Source organism: Panthera onca, chromosome B4, assembly GCF_046562875.1.
Source record: "Panthera onca isolate mPanOnc1 chromosome B4, mPanOnc1 haplotype 2, whole genome shotgun sequence".
Taxonomy (NCBI): Eukaryota; Metazoa; Chordata; class Mammalia; order Carnivora; family Felidae; genus Panthera; species Panthera onca.
In genome coordinates, this window is record NC_138345.1 from 61,149,318 (window position 1) to 61,175,971 (window position 26,654).

General features: G+C 35.0%; 1 protein-coding gene across 24 annotated transcripts in view; it reads left to right on the forward strand.

Moving 5' to 3' along the window:
• Window positions 1-26,654, forward strand: part of CCDC91 (coiled-coil domain containing 91) — a 350,689-nt gene that overhangs the window by 109,172 nt on the left and 214,863 nt on the right. For 21 of the 24 annotated variants that reach the window (XM_060658044.3, XM_060658051.3, XM_081796137.1 and 18 more), the window contains 3 exons: window positions 17,260-17,420; window positions 18,354-18,557; window positions 19,488-19,592. In XM_060658044.3, coding sequence (XP_060514027.2) covers window positions 17,260-17,420; window positions 18,354-18,557; window positions 19,488-19,592 — 470 coding nt within the window. Of the gene's footprint in view, window positions 1-14,152; window positions 14,339-16,312; window positions 16,402-17,259; window positions 17,421-18,353; window positions 18,558-19,487; window positions 19,593-26,654 lie in introns of those variants that run through there. The other 3 variants (XM_060658041.3, XM_060658061.3, XM_060658062.3) reach the window with 3 other exon arrangements.

Here is a 26,654-nt window from a genome sequence, read left to right on the forward strand (position 1 = left end):
AAACTTGTTGGAAAGGGGGTATAAAGACATCCAGCAGAGTTAAGAAGTTTATGATAATGTAGTAGGCCCAAATTTTGCTTTAGAGAAGGCTGGTCTGCTGTTGTTGAAAACTGTTAGGACTATAACGTTTATAAAAGCTACATACATGTTTTATATACACAGTCATTAGATGCTGGCTAACTTTGATGGGAATACTTAAATATAGCACTCTATTTGGGTAGTATAGATGCTTCAGACTTAAATGTGGGCAAAATACTGCAAAACTCTAAAGTGAACAGTTTCATTTGTTTTTAAAACTTTTTTTTAATGTGTGTGTGTTTTTTGTTTTTTGTTTTTGTTTTTTTTTTTTTTGAGAGACAGAGAGAGACAGAGCGCGAGCAGGGCAGGGGCAGAGAGAGAGGGAGACACAGAATACGAAGCAGGCTCCAGGCCCCAAGCTGTCAGCACAGTCTGACATGTGCTTGAACCCATGAACTGCAAGCTCATGACCTAAGCTGAAATGAGACGCTTAACCCACTGAGCCACCCAGGCGCCCCGTGAACAGTTTTATTTGTATACAATGATGCTCATTCTTTGAAAACTCTGAAGTTATTATGAGACTATTTATTTCACTTTAGGAGGCTGAGTTAGCTTCTGACAAATAAGAATTTCTTTTTGTGATCTACTGTTACTTGTCAGTATGTTGCAATGAAGTTTGTTTATATTTCTGTTTTATGATTTAGGTAACAAGAAAAGAAAAATATTTTAATTTTAAGGCACATAGTGATTAAGTCAAAAGTATTAATATACATTATAAAAAGATTTAGAGCAAGAATATCATGGGCATATAGGAAGAAAATTGTGAGAATAGTAGTTCTTTTCAGAGAATAAGAGAAGAAATCTGCAATTGAAGAAAAAAGTACACATAGAATTGAAAATATCTCCACAGCTTAAAGAGAATAGAAATTGTGGCAAGCTTTACATTGAAGGCTTAATGAAAGAGAGGAAAGAAGAGGTAATTGTGACTTGCATTTTGCTAATATTCCCATACTATAACTACATTTCCTTTACCATTTGAGTAACTGGAAGGGTGGATGTGAACTTTAAACTAGTTTTGTTTTCCATTATTTTGTTTTCTGTTGGGAATAGGATATGGTTAAGAATTTTGAGAACTGCTGATTTTACTTTATTGTTTTAATTGACATTTATAAATTACTGCATATGTGCTATTCAGGCATGTTTTTCTTTTTAGACTTTGAATAACAGAACAGTAACTTCTGTTGTTATCATTTAAATATACATTTCATTGAGAACATTAAATACTTAAGTTTTATTAAATACTTAAGTTTTTATCTCTCTTTTTTTTCTAACTTTATGCTTTTACTATTAGGTGGTCTATATTTTGATTCCTTGTCTTGTATTTCTCATTGTTTACATCCTAAATGTGCGCGCACACACATACACTTGCGTGCACGTACATACATACACAAATGGCAAAGATCTACATGATTTTAATTAAAAATTTTTTTTTAATCTTTATTTTTGAGAGAGAGAGAGAGACAGAGTGTGAGTGGGGCAGGGGCACAGAGAGAGGGAGACACAGAATCCGAAGCAGGCTCCAGGCTCTGAGCTGTTAACACAGAGCCTGACGCGGGGCTTGAACTCACAAACGGTGAGATCATGACCTGAGCTGAAGTTGAATGCCCAATCAACTGAGCCACCCAGGTGCCCCGTAATTTTTTTTTTTAATCATTGTGGAAAGAAGGGTGTGAGCTTTGGAGTCAAACAGACGTGTATTCTGATCTAGCTGTGAGATCTTGGACATAATAAATAAACTTTGAATCTTAGTTTCTTCATTTATAAAATTGTAGTTTTGGTAAGGATCACATTGGTTGACACACAATATTTCTTACAATGCCTGGTGCAGACTATATACTCAGTCAGAGGCAGTTCTCTCCCCTTTATTTCACTTGGCTTAACTGAAATTTGAGCTGTTCTTTTTGGTCATAAAGAAAAAAACTTTTCAAATGAAAACTATGCATTGTTAACACTGAGCAGAGGTCTCAGGGTTATCTGATTCTATCCCTGTTTACCGACTTTGAGCTATTTTACATTTTATAGTTTTCTGTAAGTTATATGTAATTGATAGACATGTAAATTCTGTGATGTCTAATAGAGTTTTGATCGACTTCCTTCTCTCCTTTGGGGAAAAAAATTCATGTCCATTGCTATTCATTTCAATATTCCTTAATCATCATGAATTTGTGCTATTTTGAATTTTCCTTTGACTGATTGTAACATTTCCTTGGTTCCCTCGTTGTTGGAATAGAATAAAATCTTTCCTGTGTATTCCCTTTATATCTCTGAGTCAAATTTTACCCTGTGTTGGGACAATTACCCTTTTATGTTATATTTAAAATATTTAATATGTAAAATATTTCCAAGAAATATCTAAATAAATTCTCAAGAGTAAAATTGGTTTATTAAACACCAATTATGTGTAACACATTAGTATTTTATTTTAATTATTTGATATTTGGGATGTTCCAACAGTGATATTAACTCTGCAAACAATGGGAGGCCTTTCCATAATATTTAACCAGTTAGTACTTTAGATAAGGATTTATTTATTTATTTTCATTATTTCAATACTGATGAGATATTCTTGGGGTAAATTTTCCAAAGTAAAAGGTTGCAGATCTTTCATTGTCTTGATCGTAATGGTAACTCTGCAATTGTAGTTTGAATAAGTGAATAGGTAATAAAGGAGTCACAAAAAGAGCACAAGCACTTTTTTCCCTTAACTACCTCATCATGTTGTAATGAGTTAAAACAATTATGTATGTATATGTTTAATTGACATATTATATTCATTTCAGGTGTACAACATAATACTTTGATATTTGTATATAAGTATACTTTGAAGATTTTGTGGGTTCAGTTCCATACCACCACAATAAAGTGAATATTGCAATAACGAGAGTCAAATGATTTTTTTGGTTTCCCAGTGCATATAAAACTTATGTTTATATTATACTTTATCTCTGTTAAGTGTGCAATAACCTTATGTCTTTAAAAAAGTACATACTTTAATTAAAAATCTTTTTTTAATGTTTATTTATTTATCTTGAGAGAGAGTGTGAGAATGTGTGCAGGAGCAAGGGAGGGACAGAGAAGGAGAGAGGGCCCCAAGCAGGCTTGAAGCTGACAGCCTCCCCCCAACTTCCATGCGGGGCTCGGTCTCACTAACCGTGAGATCATGACGTGAGCTGAAATCAGGAGTAGGATGCTTAACCAACTGAGCCACTCGGGTGCCCCAACTGAAAAATCTTTATTGCTAAAAAATGCTAACTATCATGTGAGCTTTCAGCTAGCCATATGTAACCTTTTTGCTGGTAGGGAAGGTTTTGCCTCAGTGTTCATGGCTGATGATTGATCAGGGTGGTTTTTGCTGCAGGTTGGGATGGCTGTGGCAATTTCTTAAGATAGTAAAAAAGTTTGCTACATCTATTGACTCGTCATTTCGTGAACGAATTCTTTGTAGCATATGATGCCATTTGATAGCGTTTTACCCACAGAACTTTTTTCAGAATTAGAGTCAGTCCTCTCAAACCCTTCCACAGCTTTATCAGCTAAATTGATGTAATGTGTTAAATCCTTCTTATCATTTCAACAACCTACACAGCATTTCACCAGGAGTAAATTCCATCTCAAAAAAACACTTTCTGGGGTGCCTGGGTGGCTCAGTCGGTTAAGCGTCCGACTTCAGCTCAGGTCACGATCTCACGGTCCGGGAGTTTGAGCCCCACATCGGGCTCTGGGCTGATGGCTCAGAGCCTGGAGCCTGTTTCCGATTCTGTGTCTCCCTCTCTCTCTGCCCCTTCCCCGTTCATGCTCTGTCTCTCTCTGTCTCAAAAATAAATAAATGTTAAAAAAAAAAAAACACAACACTTTCTGTGCTCATCAGTAAGAAGCAACTCCTCATCTGTTACAGTTTTGTCATGAGATTGCACAAATGCAGTCACATCTTCAGGCTCCACTTCTAATTCTAGCTCTCTTCCTATTTCCAGCACACCTGCAATTACTTCCTCCACTGAAATATTTAACCCCTCAAAGTCATCCATGAAGGTTATAATCCATTTCTCCCAAACTCCTGTTCATATTGATATTTTGATCTCTGTCCATGAATTACAAGTATGTTAATGACAACTAGAATGGTGAATCATTTCCAGAAGGTTTTCAATTAACTTTGCCCAGATCCATCAGAGGAACCACTGCTTACAGCAGCTGTAGCCTTATACAATGTATTTCTTAAATAATAAGACTTGAAAGTCAAAATTATTCCTTGATCCATGGGCTGCAGAATGGATGTTGTTGGCAGGCATGAATACAGCATGAATCTCAATTTACACGTCTATCAGAGCTCTTGGGTGACTAGGTACATTGTCAGTTAGCAGTAATATTTTGAAATGAATCTTTTTTTCTGAGTGTAGGTCTTAACAGGGGGTTCTAAATATTTAGTAAACCATGTTGTAGACAGATGTGCTGTCATCCAAGCTTTGTTGTTCCATTGATAGAATATAGGAGAGTAGATTTAGCATAATTCTTAAGGCCCTAGGGTTTTTGGAATGCTAACTGGGCATTGGTTTTAACTTAAAGTTACCAGTTGGATTAGCCACTAACAAAGAGAATCAGCCTGTCCTTTGAAGCTTTGAAGCCTGGCATGGACTTCTCTCTAGCCATGAAAGTCCTAGATGGCATCCTCTTAGAATAGAGTAGATGCTGTTGCGTGTACAATGAAAATCTGTTGTTTGATGTAACCACCTTGATTAATTATCTTAGCAAGTCTTCTGGATAATTTGTTGCAGCTTCTACATCAACACTTGCTGCTTTACCTTGCATTTTTATTTTACAGAGATGGCTCCTTTCCTGAAACCTCATGAACCGACCTCTGCTAGCTTCGTACTGTTCTTCTGCAGCTTTTTCACTTCTCTCATCCTTCATAGAATTGAATAGTTAGGGCCTTGCTCTGTATTAGGCTTTGGCTTAAGGGAATGTTATGATTGGTTTGATCTTCTTTCCAGACCACTAAAACTTTTTCCATTTCGGCAACAAGGATGTTTTGCTTTCTTATCATTTGTGTGTTTGCTGGTGTAACAATTTCCGTCAAGAAAATTTTCCTTTGCATTTACAAATTGTTTAATCATTTGGTACAAGAGTCCTAGCTTTCAGCCTGTCTCAGCTTTTGACATGCTTTCCTAACTAGGCTTAATCATTTTTAGCTTTCTATTTAAGGTGAGAGATGTACAACCGTTCCTTTCACTTGAACGCTTAGAGGCCATTGTGAGGTTATTAATTAGTCTGATTTCAGTATTGTTGTGTCTCAGGGAATAGGGAGGCCTGAGGAGAGGGAAAAGGATGAGAAAATGGCTGGTTGGTGAAGCAGAACAGACAACGTTTATTGATTAACTTTGCTGTCTTATATGGGCATGATTTGTGATGCTCCAAAACAATTACAGTAGTTAACATTAAGATCAGTGACCACAGATCATCATAAATATAATATTGACAAAGTTTAAACGTTTTGAGAATTACCAGAATGTATCACAGAGACATGCAGTGAGGAAATGCTGTTGGAAAAATGTCATTGATAGACTTGCTTGATGCAGTGTGGCCATGAACCTTAAACTTGTAAAAAATGCAGTATCAGCAAAATGGAATAACATGAACTCAATAAAATGAGGTACGCCTGAATATTGCAAAATGATCACTACAATACTTCTAGTTGACGTTCACATGTGATTACTTACTTTTTTTTACACATGAATATTTTTTAAGATCTCTTAGCAACTTTCAAATATGCAATTCAGTATTATTAACTTTAGTCACTATGCTGTACATGACATTCCTATGACTTATCTCGCCAGTATTTATTTCTTGTCTTTTTGGTAATAGCTATTCTAGTATTACTGTTCCTTCGAGGCGTGGGGTGATATGTCACTGTGGTTTTCATTTGCATTTTCCATGTGATTAGTAATGTTGAGTACCTTTCATCTACCTTTTGGGCATCTGTATATTTCCTTTGGAAAAATCTATGTCTATTTAGATACTCTGTCCATTTTAAAACGGGATTGTTTGTTTTTTTGCTGTTGAGTTGTATGAATTCTTGATAATTTTTGGATATTACCCCTTAACAGATATATGATTTACAAATGACTTCTCCCATTCGGTAGGTTGCTTTGTCATTTTGTTTATGTTTTTTTTTTTGATGTATAGAAGCTTTTAGTTTAATATAGTCTCACTTGTTTATTTTTGCTTGCCTTTGCTTTTGGTTTCTACAAGAAGTTCGTAAGGACCCAGCTTCCACAGACTGGGAAGTCAAAAACTGCCTCAACAAATCAGTTTAACATACTGCTTTAACTTAAGTTGTGATACATGTTTTTTCCTCCTCTTTGGAAATTGCTTAGAATTTGCCTATGTTGGGTCACTTTTGTGTGAGCAAGAGTTGAAAGATTACAAATCTCAGATAGTAAGTTGGCTTAAAGATATATTTATGGTTCTGAGATATTTCTCCTATAATTTTCAAAGTTATTAGAGTCATTAGATACTACTGTCTGCATTTTATTAGTTTGTTTGTTTGTTTGTTTGTTTGTTTTTGGTTGCTATGGCATTTTCTTCCTACTATGATAATGAAGAAGTAGTGGGGATTTAAGTAGATTATTTTTTAATTTCCCTGTTCAAAAAGCTTTATTATATGATATGAATTTGTGTTGACCATTCTAGTGATGGATTTTGAGGACTCTGTTTCTGTATGTCTCTTTTACGAATTGAAACATAATTTTTTAGTCATGTGCATAATTCAAAAAACTTCTCATTATAATTTGTAGTGTATGGTGTTGCCAAACTGCTTTTAGGAACACGCCATTATTCCTCAAAGAGGCAAGGAGAGGTGGAGCCTGTATTTACAGAATACTCTGGAGAGTAATTAAAAATAACTATATTGGTAGAAATTTCATGAATTTTGTAATCCCTCTTTTATTAAGAAAGTGACTGAATCTATTCCTTGTGTTCTTGTGTCTTAGCCTTTTAAAAGCTATTATATATTTCTCCTTAAGTCTCTAATCTAGATATCCTAGGTAATATCTTGACATCCATTAAATAGTAAATCAAGGGGAATTTCTCGAAGGGAACCTTCTTGGATATAAGTAACACTTTTCTAAACACTGTTTTCTGCCACTTAAAATAAAAAAACCTATCCACTTATTTTATATTTACTAACAAACCTTCATATTATTATTATTATATTTAGATAGTCCTCAGTTTTTGCATATTTTTTTGTTTTCTGTAACTGAGTGATTTCCTTACATGAGTGAAGTTCAAAGTCTCAGCAGTGAGCTCTGAACCCGAAGAATGGGTTCATGCATAGACCTGATAATAAATTAGGATATCAGAGGATTTCAGGGAGATGGCAGTTTGTGTAAGGTAATCACCAGCCTCTGTGAAGTGAAAGTGTGCTGAAAAAGAGGAGCCTCGATTGGATGAAAGAATGTCTGGGGGTGCCTGGCCTGGGTAGTTCAGTCAGTTGGGCGGTCGACTGCATCTCAGGTCATGATCTTGTGGTCTGTGAGTTCAAACCCCGCATCGGGCTCTGTGCTGACAGCTCAGAGCCTGGAGCCTGCTTCAGATTCAGGGTCTTCCTCTCTCTCTGCCCTGCCCCTGCTTGTGCTCTCTCTCTCTCTCTCTTTCTCTCTCTCAAAAATAAATAAACTTAAAAAAATTAAAAAAAATAGAATGTCTGAATGAAAAAGTCCAAAATTATTTTTTAAGTTAAAAGTTGTAAAAACGATTACCATTTTGTTCACATTCTCTTTGTGAATTATTAACCATTAGCAGAGATCAACAGATTTCTTTGGGCACAGTTAAGAGTGCATGAGAGCATTTACACCTGTTTCTTGTTTAGATTTTACAAGAGTTATTATGCTTATGTAAACAAAACAGAGTTGACCACAGGCGGAATTACTGGAAAAAAATTGCATACTATTTGGAAACTTGGTCTTCCTTTGCTTATGCGGTGTTCTGACGTAGTGGGCTTTTTTTGTATTTTAGAAGAGGTCTGTTAATGAAAAATGATATGCCCGATGACTTTGCTGATTACCATTACAAAGTGAAAGATGAAGATGTGCCATTCATTGCACTTTTGATTAGCTTTATAGCTATAATGAGTATATGCTGACCTTGTATTCTCTGTCTTAGAAAACCAAGGATTTCACATTTGAAATGAAGCAAATTGTGTCTGTACTCTTTCTTGCTTAAGATTTAAAAGCAATCAAACAAACAAAATACCCAAAAGAAACAAGATTTTGTATATTTTCACTTCTTAAAAAAATTTGGCCGAGTTTTTATGTAGATGATGTTGCTGCTGGTTATACTTGATCTTATAAAGATTTTTAACATGAAGACTGACACCAGTCAACTTTTTAATAGACCAAAGAATACTGTAGCAGTTTGAAACTTTAACAGCTGTATTTTCTTGGCTAGGTGAGAAGATAATTATATTTTACATATTGGAATTTGTAATTTTCTAAGCAGACATATGAAATGTGTACCATCATTATTATTAAATTTTTTTAATGTTTATTTTTGAGAGAAAGAGAGTGACACACATTGTGAGCGGGGGAGGGGCAGAGAGAGAGGGAGACACAGAATTTGAAGCAGGCCGAGACTCTGAGCCGTCAGAGCCTGATGTGGGGCTTGAACTCACGAACCATGAGATCATGACCTAAGCCAAAGTCGGATGCTTAACCGACTGAGGCACCCAGGTGCCCCCATCATTATTATTGAATAATATTTTGGTCTCTCTCTGTATATGGACAGTATTTACCAATGTGGCTTTTTTTTAGGGTAAATTACTGTCATTGGATGGTCGCCTAAAATGCAGGGAAAATGTGTGAATTATAGCACAGTGAAAAACTTAGAGGCTTAACTGAACATATCTAGTTTCCACTTAGAGAGTAATGCATTTATATGTTCTCTTTCCATGGCACTACCCATTTGTTTTCTCATTATATTTTTAAAGTAGGATGTGGATTATGACATATTAAGTAAACATTCATATTATTCAGTTAAACAAATGCCTAAAACTTCCACTAATACCTCATAAGTTGAAAGTTTATTAGTTTATTGAAATAACTTATTTCATAAGTTTATTAGTCTGTTGCTGATTCTTGACATCTTTTCAGAAAAGCATAATTTATTTGAGTGAACTAATTCATCCCTATTTATCTTTAGTTTGAATTAGAGTTTCTTCCTATCTTACTTACCCAGAGCAAGTTTTGATCAGTGGGATAGCATAGCTCATGAGGGTACTACAACCAGGAAGGGCACTGAAACAAGAAGTCTTCAGAATTAAATTTTTAGGTATATGTACTTATTTTTTTTTTTTCAACGTTTTTTTTTTTTTTTTTTTTTTTTTAATTTATTTTTGGGACAGAGAGAGACAGAGCATGAACGGGGGAGGGGCAGAGAGAGAGGGAGACACAGAATTGGAAGCAGGCTCCAGGCTCCGAGCCATCAGCCCAGAGCCTGACGCGGGGCTCGAACTCACGGGCTGCGAGATCGTGACCTGGCTGAAGTCGGACGCTTAACCGACTGCGCCACCCAGGCGCCCCTATATGTACTTATTTTTTTCTGGGTTATATTTGAAAATTACACTCATGAATCTGCCATTTAATTTAAGAACTAGAATATTACCAATTCTAGTACTCTTCTGTCCTTTCCCTATGCCTTCCTCCAAAGGGAACTGCTGTCTTAAATTTTGTGTTATGTTTTCCTTACTTTTGTAAATATATTGTTTATTGTATATGTATGTGTATCTCTAAAGAGTTTTGTTTGTTTATGTGCCTTATAAAAATAGGTCAATACTGTGTAAACTCCCTATGATTTACATTTTTCCACCCAAATTTATGTTTCTAAGACTCCTCCGTGTTGTTGCATATACCTATAGTTTCCTTATGTTCACTGATGTAAAAACTCTAATGTATGATTATGCCACAGCTGACTTAGCTGTTCAACTGTCAGTAGGTATTTTGGCTGTTCTCACTTATTTGCTATTATGAAGAGTATTGCTGGGGGGTATTCCGATACTTGTTTTCCATGATATCAAGTCTTTATTTAGCAGTTCTGCACAGGCAAGACTTTTGTTTAGACTAGGTAGTTTTTGCCCTTATGAGCAATTCTTCAGATCTCTTATTTTCTATTGTATAATTTCTCTTTTTGCTCTTTCCTGTTTTTATTTTGACTTACAGAAAAGCAGTAAGAAATGAAGAAAAGATTCCCGTATACCCTTCATCAATTTTCTTTAGATATTAACATATTACCATTTTTGCTTTATTTTTATTCTTTTTCTTCCTTCCTTCTCAATCTCTTATTTTTTCTTCCTCTTCTCAATATTTAGCATTGTTTTTGTTCTTATGCCGAGGACATATAGTCAAAATACTATGTCCCAAATTAATTTGGGTTAGTTCTTGACCTCCACCCCTCCCCCTCCCACACTTTGTGGTGTGATAAGATTATTAATTTGAAATATGGTTTGGTTCATTTATTACTCTTTGTATTTTATTTTAGGATTCAATCCCTTTATTCCCCTGCTTGTTGATTTTAGTGTTATTTTACTATGTTTACTAGTGAAACATTAACATGGTTTCAAAAGTCAGAACCATATTAAAAAAGCACACTGATACACAAGGTATTTCCACCATCCCTTTCTTCTGTTTTTCCACTTCATATCACCTGTCTCGCACCCAGCAGTCTCATTACTTTTGGCTTTATTCTCTTCCCTGTGTTTCTTTTATGACAAATGAGTAGGTGCAAGCGTCTGCATCTTTTCATGTATTTAAGGACTGTTTGTGTATTTTCTTTTTGGTGACTTGTCTGTTCACATTTTTGCCCAGTATTCTATAGGCTGTTTTTTTCCCAATTTTTTTCCTCTTAAGTTTTAAGTGTTTTTAATATATATTAGAAATATTATTCCTTATCTGTGATACATATTATGCATCTTTTTGTTTATTAGCTTTTAAAAATTTGATTGAAGTTAAGTTTTGATACCTACAAAGTTTTTATATATTTATTCTCTAGTCACATTTGTTAATTTTTTCTTTTATTGTATCTGGAATTAAGTTCTAGTTAAAAAGCCCATTAGTACATGCAAGGTAAAGAGGAACTCACTCATATTTCTCTTAATACTTATATGGTCTCAATTTTTAAGTATTTGGAGTTCTGATCAACTTAGAGTTTACTTTTTTGTCTATACTGTGAAGTATGAGTCTAATTTTATCTTTTCCCAATGGCTAATCAGTTGTCCCTGCACTGTCTATCTTTGCCTTAGTGATTTGAAATGCCATTTTTATCACGTATCTAAGTTTTACACATACATGGGTCTATTTCTGGACTTTCTGGTGTATTCTTTTGGTCTGTTTATTGCAGCACCAAAACAACACACTGTTTTATTTATAAAGGGTTTATCGTATGTGTTAATATAATTTAAAATACAGTGTGTCTTAAGGTCTGTACTATGTTTTAGTATAGTTTTATTTGGTATATTATAATGAGGGGGTAGTATCTTCCTTACACTTTTGCATGTTTAGTATTTTCCTGCCCATTTTTGCATTTTTACTTTTCTATGTGACCTTTAATGTCCATTTGTCTAGCTCATTTATAAAAAAGCCCATTGATGCTTTTATTGGAATTATATTAGGACTGTTAATTAACTAAGGGAGAATTGACATCTTTGTAATGTTTAGTTGCCCTATCCAGTTCTAGGAGGTCTTTTCCTTTTTTCAGGTCTACCTTTGAGTCTTTCAGAAGTGTTTTAAAATTTTCCTCAGATTTCATGTTAAATTTGTAACTACTTTATCTTCTTTGTTGTTATGGAAGATAGTATTCTTTACCATTATATACTCTAAATAGTTATTGTTTTTACAGGTGATTGCTATTTCTGTTTAAGTTTATATCCTGCTACTTTATTGAATGTGTGTATTGTTTTAGTTAGTAGGAACATGAAATAGTTTTCTTCCTTTTCCTATTTTTATACTTATGTTTAATTTGTCTCTTTTGTCTGCATTGGCCTGTCCCTTTAGAGGAATGTTCCATGGTGTGGAGGTAGTAGTCATCCTTGTTTTGTTCCTGTTCATTTAGGAAACAACTTTGGTTTTTTTCCATTAATTAACATGCTGATTTTAGGACTAAGGTCTATATCATGTTAAGAAAGTGTTCATCAGTTCCTATTTTCTTGAGTGTTTTTAACAGATACGGGTATTCAGTTTTATCAGAAGCATTTTCAGAGTCTTGACAATAATCATGTCATTTTTATCTTCAAATCTGTTAATATGGAGTATTTTGTTAATGAATTCCTTAATAGTGAACCAGCCTTGCATTACTTGAATGAATCTAACTTGTTCATTGCATATCATTTTCTCGATATGGTATTGGATTCTTTTTACTAATATTTTACTTGTAACTTTACCTCATTGTAAGTGATACTCTAAAAATCTCTATTCTTTTTTTGTACTGTCTTTATCAAGCTTAGCTTTCAATGTTGCATTAATGTTACATAACGCTAATGACATTTTCCTTTATTTTCAACATTCAGTAACAATTTTAGAGCATTAGGATTATTCATTTTTTGAATTTTGGATAGAAATTTTCTTGAAGTGCTTTATCAGTGGGGTTGTTGCCTGATAGCTTTATTTTTTTTCCAAAACAAGTTGATCTATTTTTAAGTGGTTTTTTTTTTTTCAAGCTCTAATCAGAACAACTTTTATAAGCTACATTTTTGTGGAGAATTGATCATTTTATTTAAGTTTTCAAATTAATTTACTTAGAAGCCTGCAGAGGAGTTTAGTATTAAAAAAATTCTTCTGCTTTAATTATTTCCCCTTGTCATTTAATTTGTATATTTGTACCTTCCCCCTTTTATTTTTTTAAATTTTTTTTAATGTTTATTTTTGAGAGAAAGAGAGCATGCAAGAGAGAGCGGGATGGGGCAGAGAGAGAGGGAGACAGAGGATCCAAAGTGGGCTCTGCGCTGATAGCAGCAAGCCTGATGTGGGGCTCGAACTCACAAACTGAGATCGTGACCTGAGCTGAAGTCCAGCGCTTAACCGACTGAGCCACCTAGACACCCACCCCTCTCTCTTTTATTTTGAATAAGTTAACTACCGTTTTGTTTGTTTTTTTTTTTATAAATTCGGGGATTTTGTTAATAAGATTTACTTTCTTAGTCTACTTCAGTATCTGTATTATCTTTATTTTCTTTATTATGCTTTTTGAATTTTCTTTCTATTTTAGTTTGTGAGCTAGGCATTTAATTCGTTAAATTTTTTTAATTGATTAAAGTGTTCAATACTTAGATTTTTTCCTAATCATTGCTTTAAATGTATTCCATAGATTATATATAATGTTTTGATTAAAATTATTTCTTAGAAATTCTGTCATATGTTGATAGTGGGATATTTAAATTGTATTATGGTTGGGTGGTAATGGAGCAGGTGAAAAGAATCCTGGATAATCTTGTTTAGAATGTTGACAAATGATAATTTCAATGACAACTGCCATATACTGAATATTTACCATGTACCTATCCGGTACAATGAAGTGATTTATATACATCATCTAATTTAAACTGTATAGCTTTGTTTTGAGCTACATATTATTTCCCCATTTTCAGATGAAGAAATTATGACTTAGATGGGTTTATGTAATTTGCCCAAGGCTGTGTAATGAGTAAATTGTTACTGTTTAAATTTATTTATTTTTTATTTATTCCATTTATTTTTTTATTCCATTTTGTTATTTCCGTTTATTTTTTATTTATTATTATTTTTTTAAGTTTATTTATTTTGAGAGAGAGAGAGGACAGGAGTAGGGTAGGGGCAGAGAGAGAGGGAGAGAGAGAATCCCAAGCAGGTTTGGCGCTGTCAGTGTAGAGCCCAATGCGAAGATTGAACTCATGAACCGTGAGATTATGACCTGAGCTGAAATCAATTGTTAGATGCCTCACTGACTGAGCCACCCAGGGGCCCCAAATTTGAATCCATTTTTGACTCCACAGCTGTGGCTTTTACTTAGGTAGTATATTGTGAGGTCACAGAGGTATCAAACAGTATGGCATAATTAGAACTGTTAGTAGCACAGTGTGACTGGAGTGAGGTTGGCACTTAATGGTATCATTTCTGGCTTGGGCAAGTAGTTCTTTGAGGTGCTGTTAACTAAGATGGAAAGCATGAAGCAAAGCAGGTTTCTATAAGATGATGGGTAAGTGTGACATACTACTAAGAGCTAAATGGAACTGTCTGGTAGTTGGGTAAGTATATGGGACTGGAGGGCTATAGGTGGTGTGTGCTGAGACATATGAATTTAGATATTATTAGCTTGTAGGTCATTATCTAAATAATAGGTTTTGAAAGCGGTAATAATAATGTGGACGTTGGGAAGATCAGAGGGTGTAGGGAAGAGTGAAACTTAAGATTGAATGGAGAGGGGCACCTGGGTGGCTCAGTCGGTTGAGCGACTGACTTCGGCTAAGGTCATGATCTCATGGTTTGTGAGTTCAAGCCCCGCGTTGGGCTGTGCTGACAGCTCAGAGACTGGAGCCTGCTAAGGATTCTAAGTCTCCCCCTCTCTCTGCCTCTCCCCCACTCATGCTCTGTCTCTGTCTCAAAAATAAACATTAAAAAAAATTAAAAAAAAAAAAGATTGAATGGAGAAAGAGCCTGAAAAGGAAACAAGAACAAAATAGTCAAACTGTTCAGAGGAAATATAGGAGATGGTGGTATCGCAGGTGCCAAGGGAGGAAGTTCAGAAACAGGGAGGATCATGATAGCAAGTGCTCTGGAGAACTAAAGAAAGATCAAGTAAGAAGTGTTCATTTAACTTAATAGTAACTGAAAGGAAAATTATTATCTTAAATGATGGATCCAATGGAGTCATGAGGGTTGGGGGAGGAAGAAAAAAAAATGGAGCAAATCATTTGGAGACAAGAAGTTTGGTTCTAAAGGGAAAGTGTGATAGGGTGGCGGTAGCTAGGGGAAAGTGTGAGGTTGAGGGTTCCTCCCTGCCCCTCTTCCTACTTTTCTCCCTCAGCCTCTCCCTTCCTCTTCCCCTTACGTATCTCTTTCCTTTCTTTTCCTTCTCCTCTCCCTCCCTTTATTCTACCCACTTTTCCTTCATGTTTTTCCTAATATGATATACTTGAACATATGTTACAGAGTGAGAATTTAACTTGGGACAATTTGGCGTCTTAGATTATGGCTATAAATATGAGTGACATAAAGAGATTTTAAAATGTTCAAGTATTAGATCAGAATGATATTTTGAGAGTTTCTTGAACCCAGGGGGCTCCTGGGTGGCTCTGTCGATTAAGAGTCCAACTCTTCGTTTCGTCCCAGGTCATGATCCCACAGTTTCGTGAGTTGGAGCCCTGTGTTGGGCTTTGCGCTGGCAGCATGGAGCCTATTTGGGATTCAGTCTGTCTGTCTGTCTGTCTCTCTCTCTCTCTCTCTCTGTCCCTCCCCACTCCCCAACTGGTGCTTTCTCTGTCTTTCTCAAAATAAACTAAAAAAAAAAAAAAAAGACAAATTCCTTAAGTCTCCCCTTAAAAAAAAAAGTTTCTTGAATCCAGGATCATAGTCACATATACCCTTTATGCCCAGAAATAAATGTAATTGTCTGACAAATTTTAATGATCTTTGAAGTAGTAATGAAAATAATACCCGCACAGTGCTAAGTGTTTTACATACTTTAGTCAATTTAAGCCTTATCACCACCTCTTTGTCAGTTTTACAGACAAGAAAACTGAGGGAAGTTAAAGTTGCTAGTTGTTCTACACCTGCTATGGCAATATGATTCTAGAGTTTATGCTGTTACACAAGGCTGTATTCCCTCTCACTGTACTATAGTACTTATTTTCATGCCTTTAAAAACTCATTAGTAATATTTTTTGTTACAAATTATAATTCAGAACTAGAAGCTAAACTATTTTGACATTTTAGGGAAATCTGTTAGCATACCGAATAGTGGAGATTAGAAAAAAGAATTTCTGAAAAAGGTATATCAAGTACAAGCATGAAATGAAATTCTGGTTTTCTGTATTTTAGTTAAAATAGTGAAATGTGTGTGGGACAGGTAGAATCCCTTATACAGTATCTTAAAAATTCAGCATTATGACACAATAATAGCATAGATAAGATAATTGAATGATCCTATAGGGTACCAGTCAGAAATTGATATATTCTTTAGTTTTTAAATACCTAATGACCTCACAAATGTCTTTCCTCAGGGAAAAATGCAATTTCCATTGTGAGCTGCCTTCCAGAATTTATGGTAGAACTTCACTGACGTTGCCACTGATGCCAATGTGGAATAAAGGTCTTTATAATTTAGAAAGTCAAAATGTATACATGGATTACTGCTAAAATTCATTTAGTTACTCTTCTTAAACTTGAAAACACATAATGCAAATACTTTTGAATTTTTAGAAGAACATTTGAAAATAAAGTAATATAATCTTTTTATTTTATCCTTATCAGTATTTTTGTCTTATTTCATCTTGGCAGGTAGCTTTCCTTTCATGACCTTTGTATTTGAACCTAATCACAATCTAGTAATGTTTTGTTGTCAAACTAATTTCAACATTACTTTTTTATAGAAGCAATTCAAATTGATTTTAATATGAAAATTCTTTTGCCTATTAGAAAAGAAGTTAACACAGAGGCAGTTGGATCAGCTATTTTAAAGTAATGATTCCTCCTCTTAGGTCAGTTTATTGTAATAAATATTTAATTGATTTGACTTGCCAACTGGGTCATAGGGCCATTGCCTGCACGAATGCATCTGTCTTGCTCGCTGTTACCTTCTCAGTGCCCAATGCCTGTGACTAGTACGCACACTAGTGCTTTTTCTTAACTGAATGTAGATGGATGATATATTTGAGTACTTTCAGTCAGAAATGCACTGCTTATGGTAGTGTATTATTATGTAAACACTAAGACACTATTACATTGTTTTATTGCCTAGGTCTCACATGGAAATGTCATGTTAAATTTAGAAATACTAGTTGTAGGTTTCAGAGAATGGTCCCTGAGGAATAGTCCTGGAATCTTCATTTTCAGTTTCATTGCTTTTACTTCCCTTATCCTTTCTCCTTTCCTTCCCTCTATTCTCTTTCTTCCTCTCAACCTATTCTTTCCTTTCTCTTTGACAATCCTTTATTTATTTATTCTCTAGTATCTGGAGTCCATCTTTCTCCAGCTTCTCCTGAGATTATACTGGACCATGACCGCTCTTCTCCTTCAGTTGGCTGCCTGTCTTCGGAACCCATCATTTCATCACCAGAGAATACACACACAGATGACAGCATTGTCAGTCAAACTGTTCCTAAAGCACAGGTAAAGACAAGTGTATTTTTTACAAGAAGTTTGCGTGCTTAAAAAATTGCTTGCTGGTTTAAATGAGGCCTTTCTGATTTTTTTTTTTATTTACTTATTTTTCTGAAAGAAATATTTTTGTAGATATTTTGACTTGGAGGCTAATATCTAGAATTCCAAAAACTGAGTAATATGTTTTGTGGCATAATTGCAAAGTATTTAAGTAGCTATAGTTACCAAAATACAGTTTTGAGTATATCATTTGTTAAAATTGGCTTAGCTTTGCATTTCAAATCTTGGACTTCAGAAGAAAACAATAATTACAAAAAAATATTTCTCTGTTCAGGGAAGCTAACCCTGTGTTTTTAGATATTAGAATGTTCATTTCAATTTTAGAGTAGAAACCAAAAAGACAGTAGTCATGGGGTTTATTCATTCACATATTTATTGATCCAGGCATTGTGTTAGACGTTACAGTTAGTCCAGATTTCAAAAGTGAATTATACAACCTTGAGTCACCTGTTATCTTTACCTAGAGAGTGATGATCAAGTAGCAGTTATTGATAAATTTCAAATTCTGACTTACAATTTAAAATATATACAAATTCTGGATGTGTGTATAAATTTAAGGACTGGTGAGTGTCAGATGTGTTTATAGTTAATTGTATGCCTTCAAGCATAAGAAAACGTTTTAAATTTTTAGTGCTTTGCTTGCAAAATAATAAATGCTTTAGACTCTAAAGTTTAGAGACAGTTTATTTCTTAACTACAAAGATCAGGTTGTTGTAACAGTTTGAGGTCTTCTGTTGATTTACTTAAAGGGTGAAATAATTTCAGAACCTTTGCTACAACTTAATTTCCAAATGTGGTTTCTGGTGCCCTTTGGATGTTTTCATTATTGGTACAGTGTAAACTTTCCCTCTTGTGTATTTTTTTTTTTTTAATGTGGTTTAGATTCAGCAATCAACACACACTCATCTGGATATCTCACTTTTTCCATTGGGTTTAAATGATGAGAAAAGTAATGGAACAATTGCCCTTGTGGATGATTCTGAGGATCTTGGAGCCAATGTATCAAACATACAGCTTCAGCAGAAAATTTCAAGTCTGGAGATTAAACTCAAAGTTTCTGAAGAAGAAAAACAGAGGATTAAAAAGGTATATTTACATTTGCGTAAAAAATAAATGTTTGAATCGTATAAGACTTGAAACTTGATATAGTCCCAATGTCTGATTAAGAACTCATGAGTTGGGGCTCCTGGGTGGCTCACTTAGTTGAGTGTACAACTCTTGATTTTAGTTTTGGTCATGATCTCAGGGTTGTGGATCGAACCCCTCATTGGGCTCTGTGCTGAATGTGGAGCCTGCTTAAGATTCTCTCTCTCTCTCCTCCCCTCTCTAAAATAATTTTAAAAAATAATAAAAAAAAAAAAAGAATTAATGAGGGGAAGAAGATGCTGTCTTCCCTTGGCTGTAGATTTAAGTTAGTTTTATGAGTGTATCACTTAGAAAAGTCTTTGATAAGCAATTGCTAATCTTAGATATGTACTTTTAAAGATAGGAACATCTCTACTAGATTTTGTTCCTCTAATGTTTTTCTTCTGATTTATTTTTATTTACTTTGAAAACCGGTAGTGTTGTATTTCTTATATGATTAGAAGATGTGTAACATTGACTTGTCCCTATGGGAAGTTACATATCATGGGATATTTGCCTAGAGTACTTAGATACGTAGCTATTTTAGTGAATTATTTATTTATGTTCTCATTTCTTTTTCCTACAAATACATCTATAAAAAGACTTTTGCAAATTTATAGAAAGTATATGTAGAGATAGTTTGTGCTGATTACAGTTAGTTTAGATGCTATTATTCATTTATTAGTGTAAATAATTTTGGTGTTATGTTAATGTTAATATTGGTCTGGAAATGATAGGGGGGCATATAACCTGTAATATTGTTGAACTTTAAACCACACTCGTGTGAGTTCTTTCCTTACCAATTGTTTTATGCTGTGTTCATTGAGAACACTGAATATATTGTATGCCACTATAAAATATTATAACATTTATGCTTGGATTTTTCTTTAGGATGTGGAATCATTGATGGAAAAGCGTAGTGTCTTAGAAAAAGATTTCCTTAAAGAAAAAGAGCAAGAGGCCATATCTTTTCAAGATAGATACAAAGAACTTCAGGTAAACCCGGTGAATTTAAAATTTAATATGTGCGTCTTTTGCTGAAGTATGTAGTGTAATTTCAAAAAGTGTTCAATAAATACTTTATGAAGGGTCAGATGCTTGCTTAAATATGTAAAATAATTAACCAACAATGGATGAAATTGATGATAAATGGCATTTTGAAAAGTATGAATCTGTGAGAAGCCCTGAGTGCTAGTTGAGACTCAGTTTAGTGTAAGATATGGTTTCTGATGGATGAAACTTAGAAATTGATTTTCTGGAAAAAGAAGAAATTGATATTCTGATTTTTCCTACTGTGACTACATTGAAAGAATTTGGAATCCTGTAAATTCCAAACTGAGATATTTAACCTTTTTCATAAATTGTAATCAGTGTCTCCTCTTCTTCCCCCCAAATTTTCTTAATAAACTTGTTTCTTCTACACTTTCCCATCTCAATAAATGATAGCTCTGTATTTGCAGTTGCTAAGGCTGATACATTTACTAACCATGTCTGTTCCTTTATCAAAACTTATTAGTTCTACCTTCAAAATGTCCAGGTTTTGACTATTTGTCATTAGGGTCACTATTCTAAGTCATCCTTATCTCTCCCTTGGAATACTAAAGGCTCTTCTGACTAAACTTTTTGCTTCTGTCATTGCCCACTTAAAGACCATTCTTCCCATTGCAGCCAATGTGATCTGTTTAATACTTAAAGCTGATCATGTGTTTTCTCTGCTCTGAAACCTTCATGGCTTCTCATCTCACCCAAATTAAAAGCCAAGTAAGTCCTTAAAATGGGTTGCAAGGCAATGCATTCTCTTTTATACCTCCCTCCCCATCTTTTCCCTGCCTCTTTCTCTTCAATCATTGTGGCTTATCCCTATGTCTGGAACACTCTTCCCTCAATTCTCTGCATGGTTTTCTTTCTTGTATCATTCAGATCTCTGTGCAAATACTACTTTATCAGAGAAGACCTTTCCAGATAATACTGACATCCCTATCAACCTTCCCATTCTGTTTTGTTTTTCTCCATAGCACTTTTTACTCTTGACAAACTATATATTTAGATGTTTATTTGCCTAGATCATTTTAATGGTCTCCTAAGTGGTCTTCTAGCCTGTACCCTTGCTCTTCTCCTTAATGAGTTTTTATTTCAGCAGGTAATGTTTTTAAAAATGTAAATCAATTCATGTCCCAACCTCAATTCTCAGTCTCCTTCCAATATAAATCTTCTGGCTTCTCCAATTTTTCCAGCTATTTACTTACACCAAAGTTCTTAATAAGCTCCAGGTGAATGTGTGAGTCTGTGTTGGAGAGGGCATTCCTTGGCTGTTGGAGTGGTGAGCGGAGGGAAATGGTTTGTGATTCATTCACAGTCTCTCTGACTGGAATGCTCTTCTGTCTGCATAGATCTGTTAAAAGAAAGAAAAAAAGCAAAACTTGAAAATAAGGGAAAGGGTGAGCTGTGTTCCTTCACTGCCTTACGGGGATATTGTTTAATAGATTTAGGATTATATCAGAGAATGTACTTTATTTGACTCACTGTTTACTATTGATTGGAAGTCTCAGATATGTTGACATTCCATGTTAATTTTTTTTCCAGAAGAGACGTAAGTAATATCTGTTAGAAAAGATAACTTCAAAAATACTCTCTATTGTCCTGTAGGACATTGGTGAGTTTTTGTCTCCAATCTACCACTCTTAGTCTAACACACCATTATTTAAATTTTCTCTGTCTCTCTCTATATAAGAAGTATATATGGAACATATAGAGAGAAATATAGAAAATATAGAAATATAGGCTATATATAGAAAATATGGAATATATATGAGATATATATGTGATAAATATATATACACACATACCTTCAAATGCTCTTTGAACCAGTCTTAACATCTGATTCCCTCAATCTTAACATAAATTATTCATTTATTAATAAATGAGGAGAATAAGTTCTTGGCATATGTTCAATTTATATTTATACAAGTCACATTTTAACTGTTTGAAAATTATACTTTTAACATTCTCACTGAACCCTAGCTTCCTTCAAATACCTGCTCAAATGCTACTTTCTTGTAGATTTTTTCCTTGACCGTGCAATAGAAAATAAGACCGTCTGTAAATGCTTAGCATTTCCTAGTTACCTTTCTTTGCTTTTTTCCTCTTCCTCTTAGCATTTATTCACCTGTTACTTTGTTTTGATTTGGTTATTTTTTGTTTTCTCCCATCAGAATGTAATCTATGAGATTAGGAACTTTCCTTCCCAGTACCTAGAGCAATACCTGGCATATAGTGTGAGCTCACTTAATATTCTTGAATGAATGAATGAATTCACTAATATAATGCCACCTGCTCCCCAAGGGCTAATTATGTTGTGTACAGCCACACTTACCAGCCCCATACTTGGAATTCTAGTGTTTATTGACAGATGTAGTACTGAATACTAAAAGAACGTTGTGTTTTTTAATGCCTATACTGAGTGACATTCTGGGCCCTTTAGTGAGACATATACCTTTGCAAATTCAGTTTAAGTTTTCCAGTCTATCTACGAGAACAGTAACACACCTGAGATACGATCGAAGACCTACATATACTTCGACCTTTTCACTGTAAAGACCAGTATAAATTCCAAGTGGTATTTTCATGGTTGTCATTTTGCTCTCACCATTAACAGTGATAAGAGTAACAACTTGAGTCTTGAAAACTCACATTCAATTTAAAAAGATCTGTCTTTTATAGGAAGCAGTACTTCCAAAGAAAACTTTTTTCAGATGATTTTGGTTCCGCACTAAGAAGGGTCTCTTTCCTTTTTATACCATGTGAATAAAAGGGTAAATTGACTTATGGAGTATTTTATCACCTTGGCTAGGTAAGTGACAAAAAAATGTATTAGGTGGTCTCATAGCCAAATTGAACTAAAAGGCAAGCATGCTATTTAGCAAAGCTTTTGGTTGTTGTTGTAGGTCTATGGCTCCATGTTGTTCTCTACATTTTTTTTTCAGTCTGCTTTTGTTTAGGTTGAATAGTTTTTATTGTTTTATCTTGTAGTATACTAATTTTTTTCTGACCCTTTCATTTTGGTTTTGAGTCAGTTTTTGCTGTTTATTTAGTTTAGTATTTTTCAGTTATAAAATACTGATTTGGTTCTTTATATCTTCTACTTCTTTGCTGAAACTTTCTTTTTTCCTTACATTTCAGTCATATTCATAATTACTTGTTTAAGCATTTTTGTAATGGCTGCTTTAAAATCCTTGTCAGATAATTTTAACATTGGTATCAGCTTATTGCTGTCTGTTCATGGTGTTTTCTTATTCAAATTGAGGTTTTCCTGATTCATGGTGTGATGAGTGGTTTTTAATTATATCTTATGCATTTTGGGCATTTTGTATGACACCTCGGATCTTGATTAAATCATGCATTTTAATTGGTCTCCTGACACTGAACATTTGGGGAAAGGTAGACGCCACTTTGTTAATCTCAGGTATAGGATGAGATTCCAGGTTTCCTACTTAACTGCCTTTAACCTCCTGGGTAGGAGGGGTACCTCCCTACTCCTGGGAAACAGTGGCATTTCAGGCCCCCCATATGCTTGGCTGATACACCCTGCTTGGCAGGAAGAGAGATACCTTGTTACTCCTCTCCATGTGCTTGTACTGATACCATGGAGCAGGGAGGTCTTGTTACCTCTGAATGGTTGTAAAAGTTCTGGTTCCTCACTCAGCTTTTTCTGACACAGAAAAGGGGAGAGAGCCTCCTTGTGTCTGGGTGGGGATTCAAGTCCTTAAAATGCCTCTAAGTAAATTTGGTCTTCTCTGTTATCACCTCAGGGGGTGGGGGGTGGGATGGAAACATCCCTGTAGCTCCTTAAGGTGGAAGTCTGGGCATACTTAGCACTTTGGCCTTTGCTCACAGAGATGGACTGGCGTCCTATTTTGTTTTTTCCGTGGGGTTCCGCTGTCATCAAGCTTTTACTATCTAAAAGCTTTTTGTTCTGCGGGGTTGCCCTAATTGTGGTCCTTTGGCTAGAGAGGTATCGCTTTTCTGGGGGTTTTTGTTTGTGCCCATTGGTATTTCCTGGTTGCTAACCATTCCAATACCCAGTTTGGGATGTATGAGGCTGAAGGAAAACTCCCAGAACTTATTGCTGCATCATTCCTTTTTGTCCCCAGGACCCTAGATCTCTCTTCTTACCATCATCTAGAATCATCCTACATTTGTTTTAAATACAATGTCTAGGTGTTTTAGCTGTACTTATTGAGAAAAATAGGGAGAAATGCATTATTTTCTCTTTGTAAGTGGAATAGAAGGGGCACCTGGCTGGCTATGTCAGTAGAGCATGGGATTCTTGGTCTTGGGTTGTGAGTTCGATTCCCATGTTGGGTCTAAAGATTACTTAAAAATAATTTAAAAAGTCTTTATAATTGGTATAGAAAAGAACATTCTGAATTTAAAATATTCTTTGTTGTAGCTATCGTAGGAAATTAATTTCAGTCTTAAAATACATTAAAACAGATATTTTTAGTACATTTTTTAAGAAATAGTTTACATAATCAGTGAGTCATTGTAAATAGAGGAAGGGCAAATAAAAATATGGATAACTCGGGGTGCCTGGGTGGCTCAGTCAGTTGAACATCCAACTCTTGATTTCAGCTCAGGTCACAATCCCAGGGTTGTGGGGTTGAGCCCTGGGTCAGGTTCCCTGCTGAGTGGGGAGCCTATTTAGGATTCTTTCTCTCTCCCTCTGCCCTTCTCTTCTGCTCTCTCTCTTTCTCTCTCTTTCTCTCTCTCTAAAGTAAAAAAATATATATGGATAAGTCAAACTGGGAAACTGGGAAATAATTCATAAGTCTCTATATTTGCCTTATACTTATGAAGTTTGTGTATGTATAGTTGTATGTGTTAGACTTTCTGGAAATGTATTTTCGATAAAAATATTTCAATTGTATTGTAAAGACAAGGTTCATCAAGAATTTATTAGTATTTACTATCTGACCTCCTTTCTGGGGATATAGCCTTTTTTTCCAACTGATAGGAAGCTAGTTCAGTCTAATAAATTTTTAGGAATAGGAGGAGATATAATTAAATTTGTATCAAAAGAGACCATTGTATGTTAAATATATATATGAAATACTAGTAAGAGTGTTTTTTTTAAATTTTATTTTTTATTTTTTAAAATTTACATCCAAATTAGTTAGCATATAGTGCAACAATGATTTCAGGAGTAGATTCCTTAATGCCCCTTACCCATTTAGCCCAACCCCCCTCCCACACCCCTCCAGTAACCCTCTGTTTGTTCTCCATATTTAAGGTCTCTTATGTTTTGTCCCCTTCACAGTTTTTAATTTATTTTTGTTACATTCATCTGTTTTGTCTCCTAAAGTCCTCATATGAGTGAAGTCATATGATTTTTGTCTTTCTCTAATTTCACTTAGCATAATACCCTCCAGTTCCATCCATGTAGTTGCAAATGGCAAGATTTCATTCTTTTTGATTGCTGAGTAATGCTCCATTGTATATATATACCACATCTTCTTTATCCATTCATCCATCGATGGACATTTGGGCTCTTTCTATACTTTGGCTATTATTGATAGTGCTGCTATAAACATGGGGGTGCATGTGTCCCTTTGGAACAGCACACCTGTATCCCGTGGATAAATGCCTAGTAGTGCAATTGCTGGGTCGTAGGGTAGTTCTATTTTTAGTTTTTTGAGGAATGTCCATACTGTTTTCCAGAGTGGCTGCACCAGCTTGCATTCCTACTAACAATGCAAAAGAGATCCTCTTTCTCTGCATCCTCGCCAACACCTGTTGTTGCCTGAGTTGTTAATGTTAGCCATTCTGACAGATGTGAGGTATATCTCATTGTGGTTTTGATTTGTATTTCCCTGATAATGATTGACGTTGAGCATTTTTTCATGTGTCGGTTGGCCATCTGGATGTCTTCTTTGGAGAAGTGTCTATTCATGTCTTTTCCCCATTTCTTCACTGGATTATTTGTTTTTTGGGTGTTGAGTTGGATAAGTTCTTTATACATTTTGGATACTAACCCTTTATCTAATATGTCATTTGCAAATATCTTCTCCCATTCTGTCAGTTGCCTTTGACTTTTGCTGATTGTTTCCTTTGCTGTGCAGAAGCTATTTATTTTGATGAGGTCCCAGTAGTTCATTTTTGCTTTTGTTTCCCTTGCCTCCAGAGACGTGTTGAGTAAGAAGTTGCTGCGGGCAAGATGAAAGAGGTTTTTGCCTGCTTTCTTCTTGAGAATTTTGATGGCTTCTTGTCTTACATTGAGGTCTTTCATCCATTTTGAGTTTATCTTTGTGTATGGTGTAAGAAAGTGGTCCAGGTTCATTCTTCTGCATGTCGCTGTCCAGTTTTGCCAGCACCGCTTGCTGAAGAGACTGTCTTTATTCCATTGGATATTCTTTCCTGCTTTGTCAAAGATTAGTTGGCCACACGTTTGTGGGTCCATTTCTGGGTTCTCTGTTCTGTTCCATTGATCTGAGTGTCTGTTCTTGTGCCAGTACCATGCTGTCTTGATGATTATAGCTTTGTAGCAGAGCTTGAAGTCTGGGATTGTGATGCCTCCTGCTTTGGTTTTCTTTTTCAAGATTGCTTTGGCTCTTCGGGGTCTTTTCTGGTTCCATACAAACATTAGGATTATTTGTTCTAGCTCTGTGAAGAATGCTGGTGTTATTTTGATAGAGATTGCATGGAATATGTAGATTGCTTTGGGTAGTAGCGACATTTTAACAATATTTGTTCTTCCTATTCAGGAGGTTGGAATCTTTTTCCAATTTTTTATGTTTTCTTCAATTTCTTTTATAAGCTTTCTGTAGTTTTCAGTGTATAGATTTTTCACCTCTTTGGTTAGTTTTATTTCTAGGTATTTTATGGTTTTTGGTGCAACTGTAAATGGGATCGATTCCTTGATTTCTCTTTCTGTCGTTTCATTGTTGGTGTATAGGAATGCAACCGATTTCTGTGCATTGATTTTATATCCTGAAACTTTGCTGAATTCATGAATCAATTCTAGTAGTTTTTTGGTGGAATCTTTTGGGTTTTCCATATAGA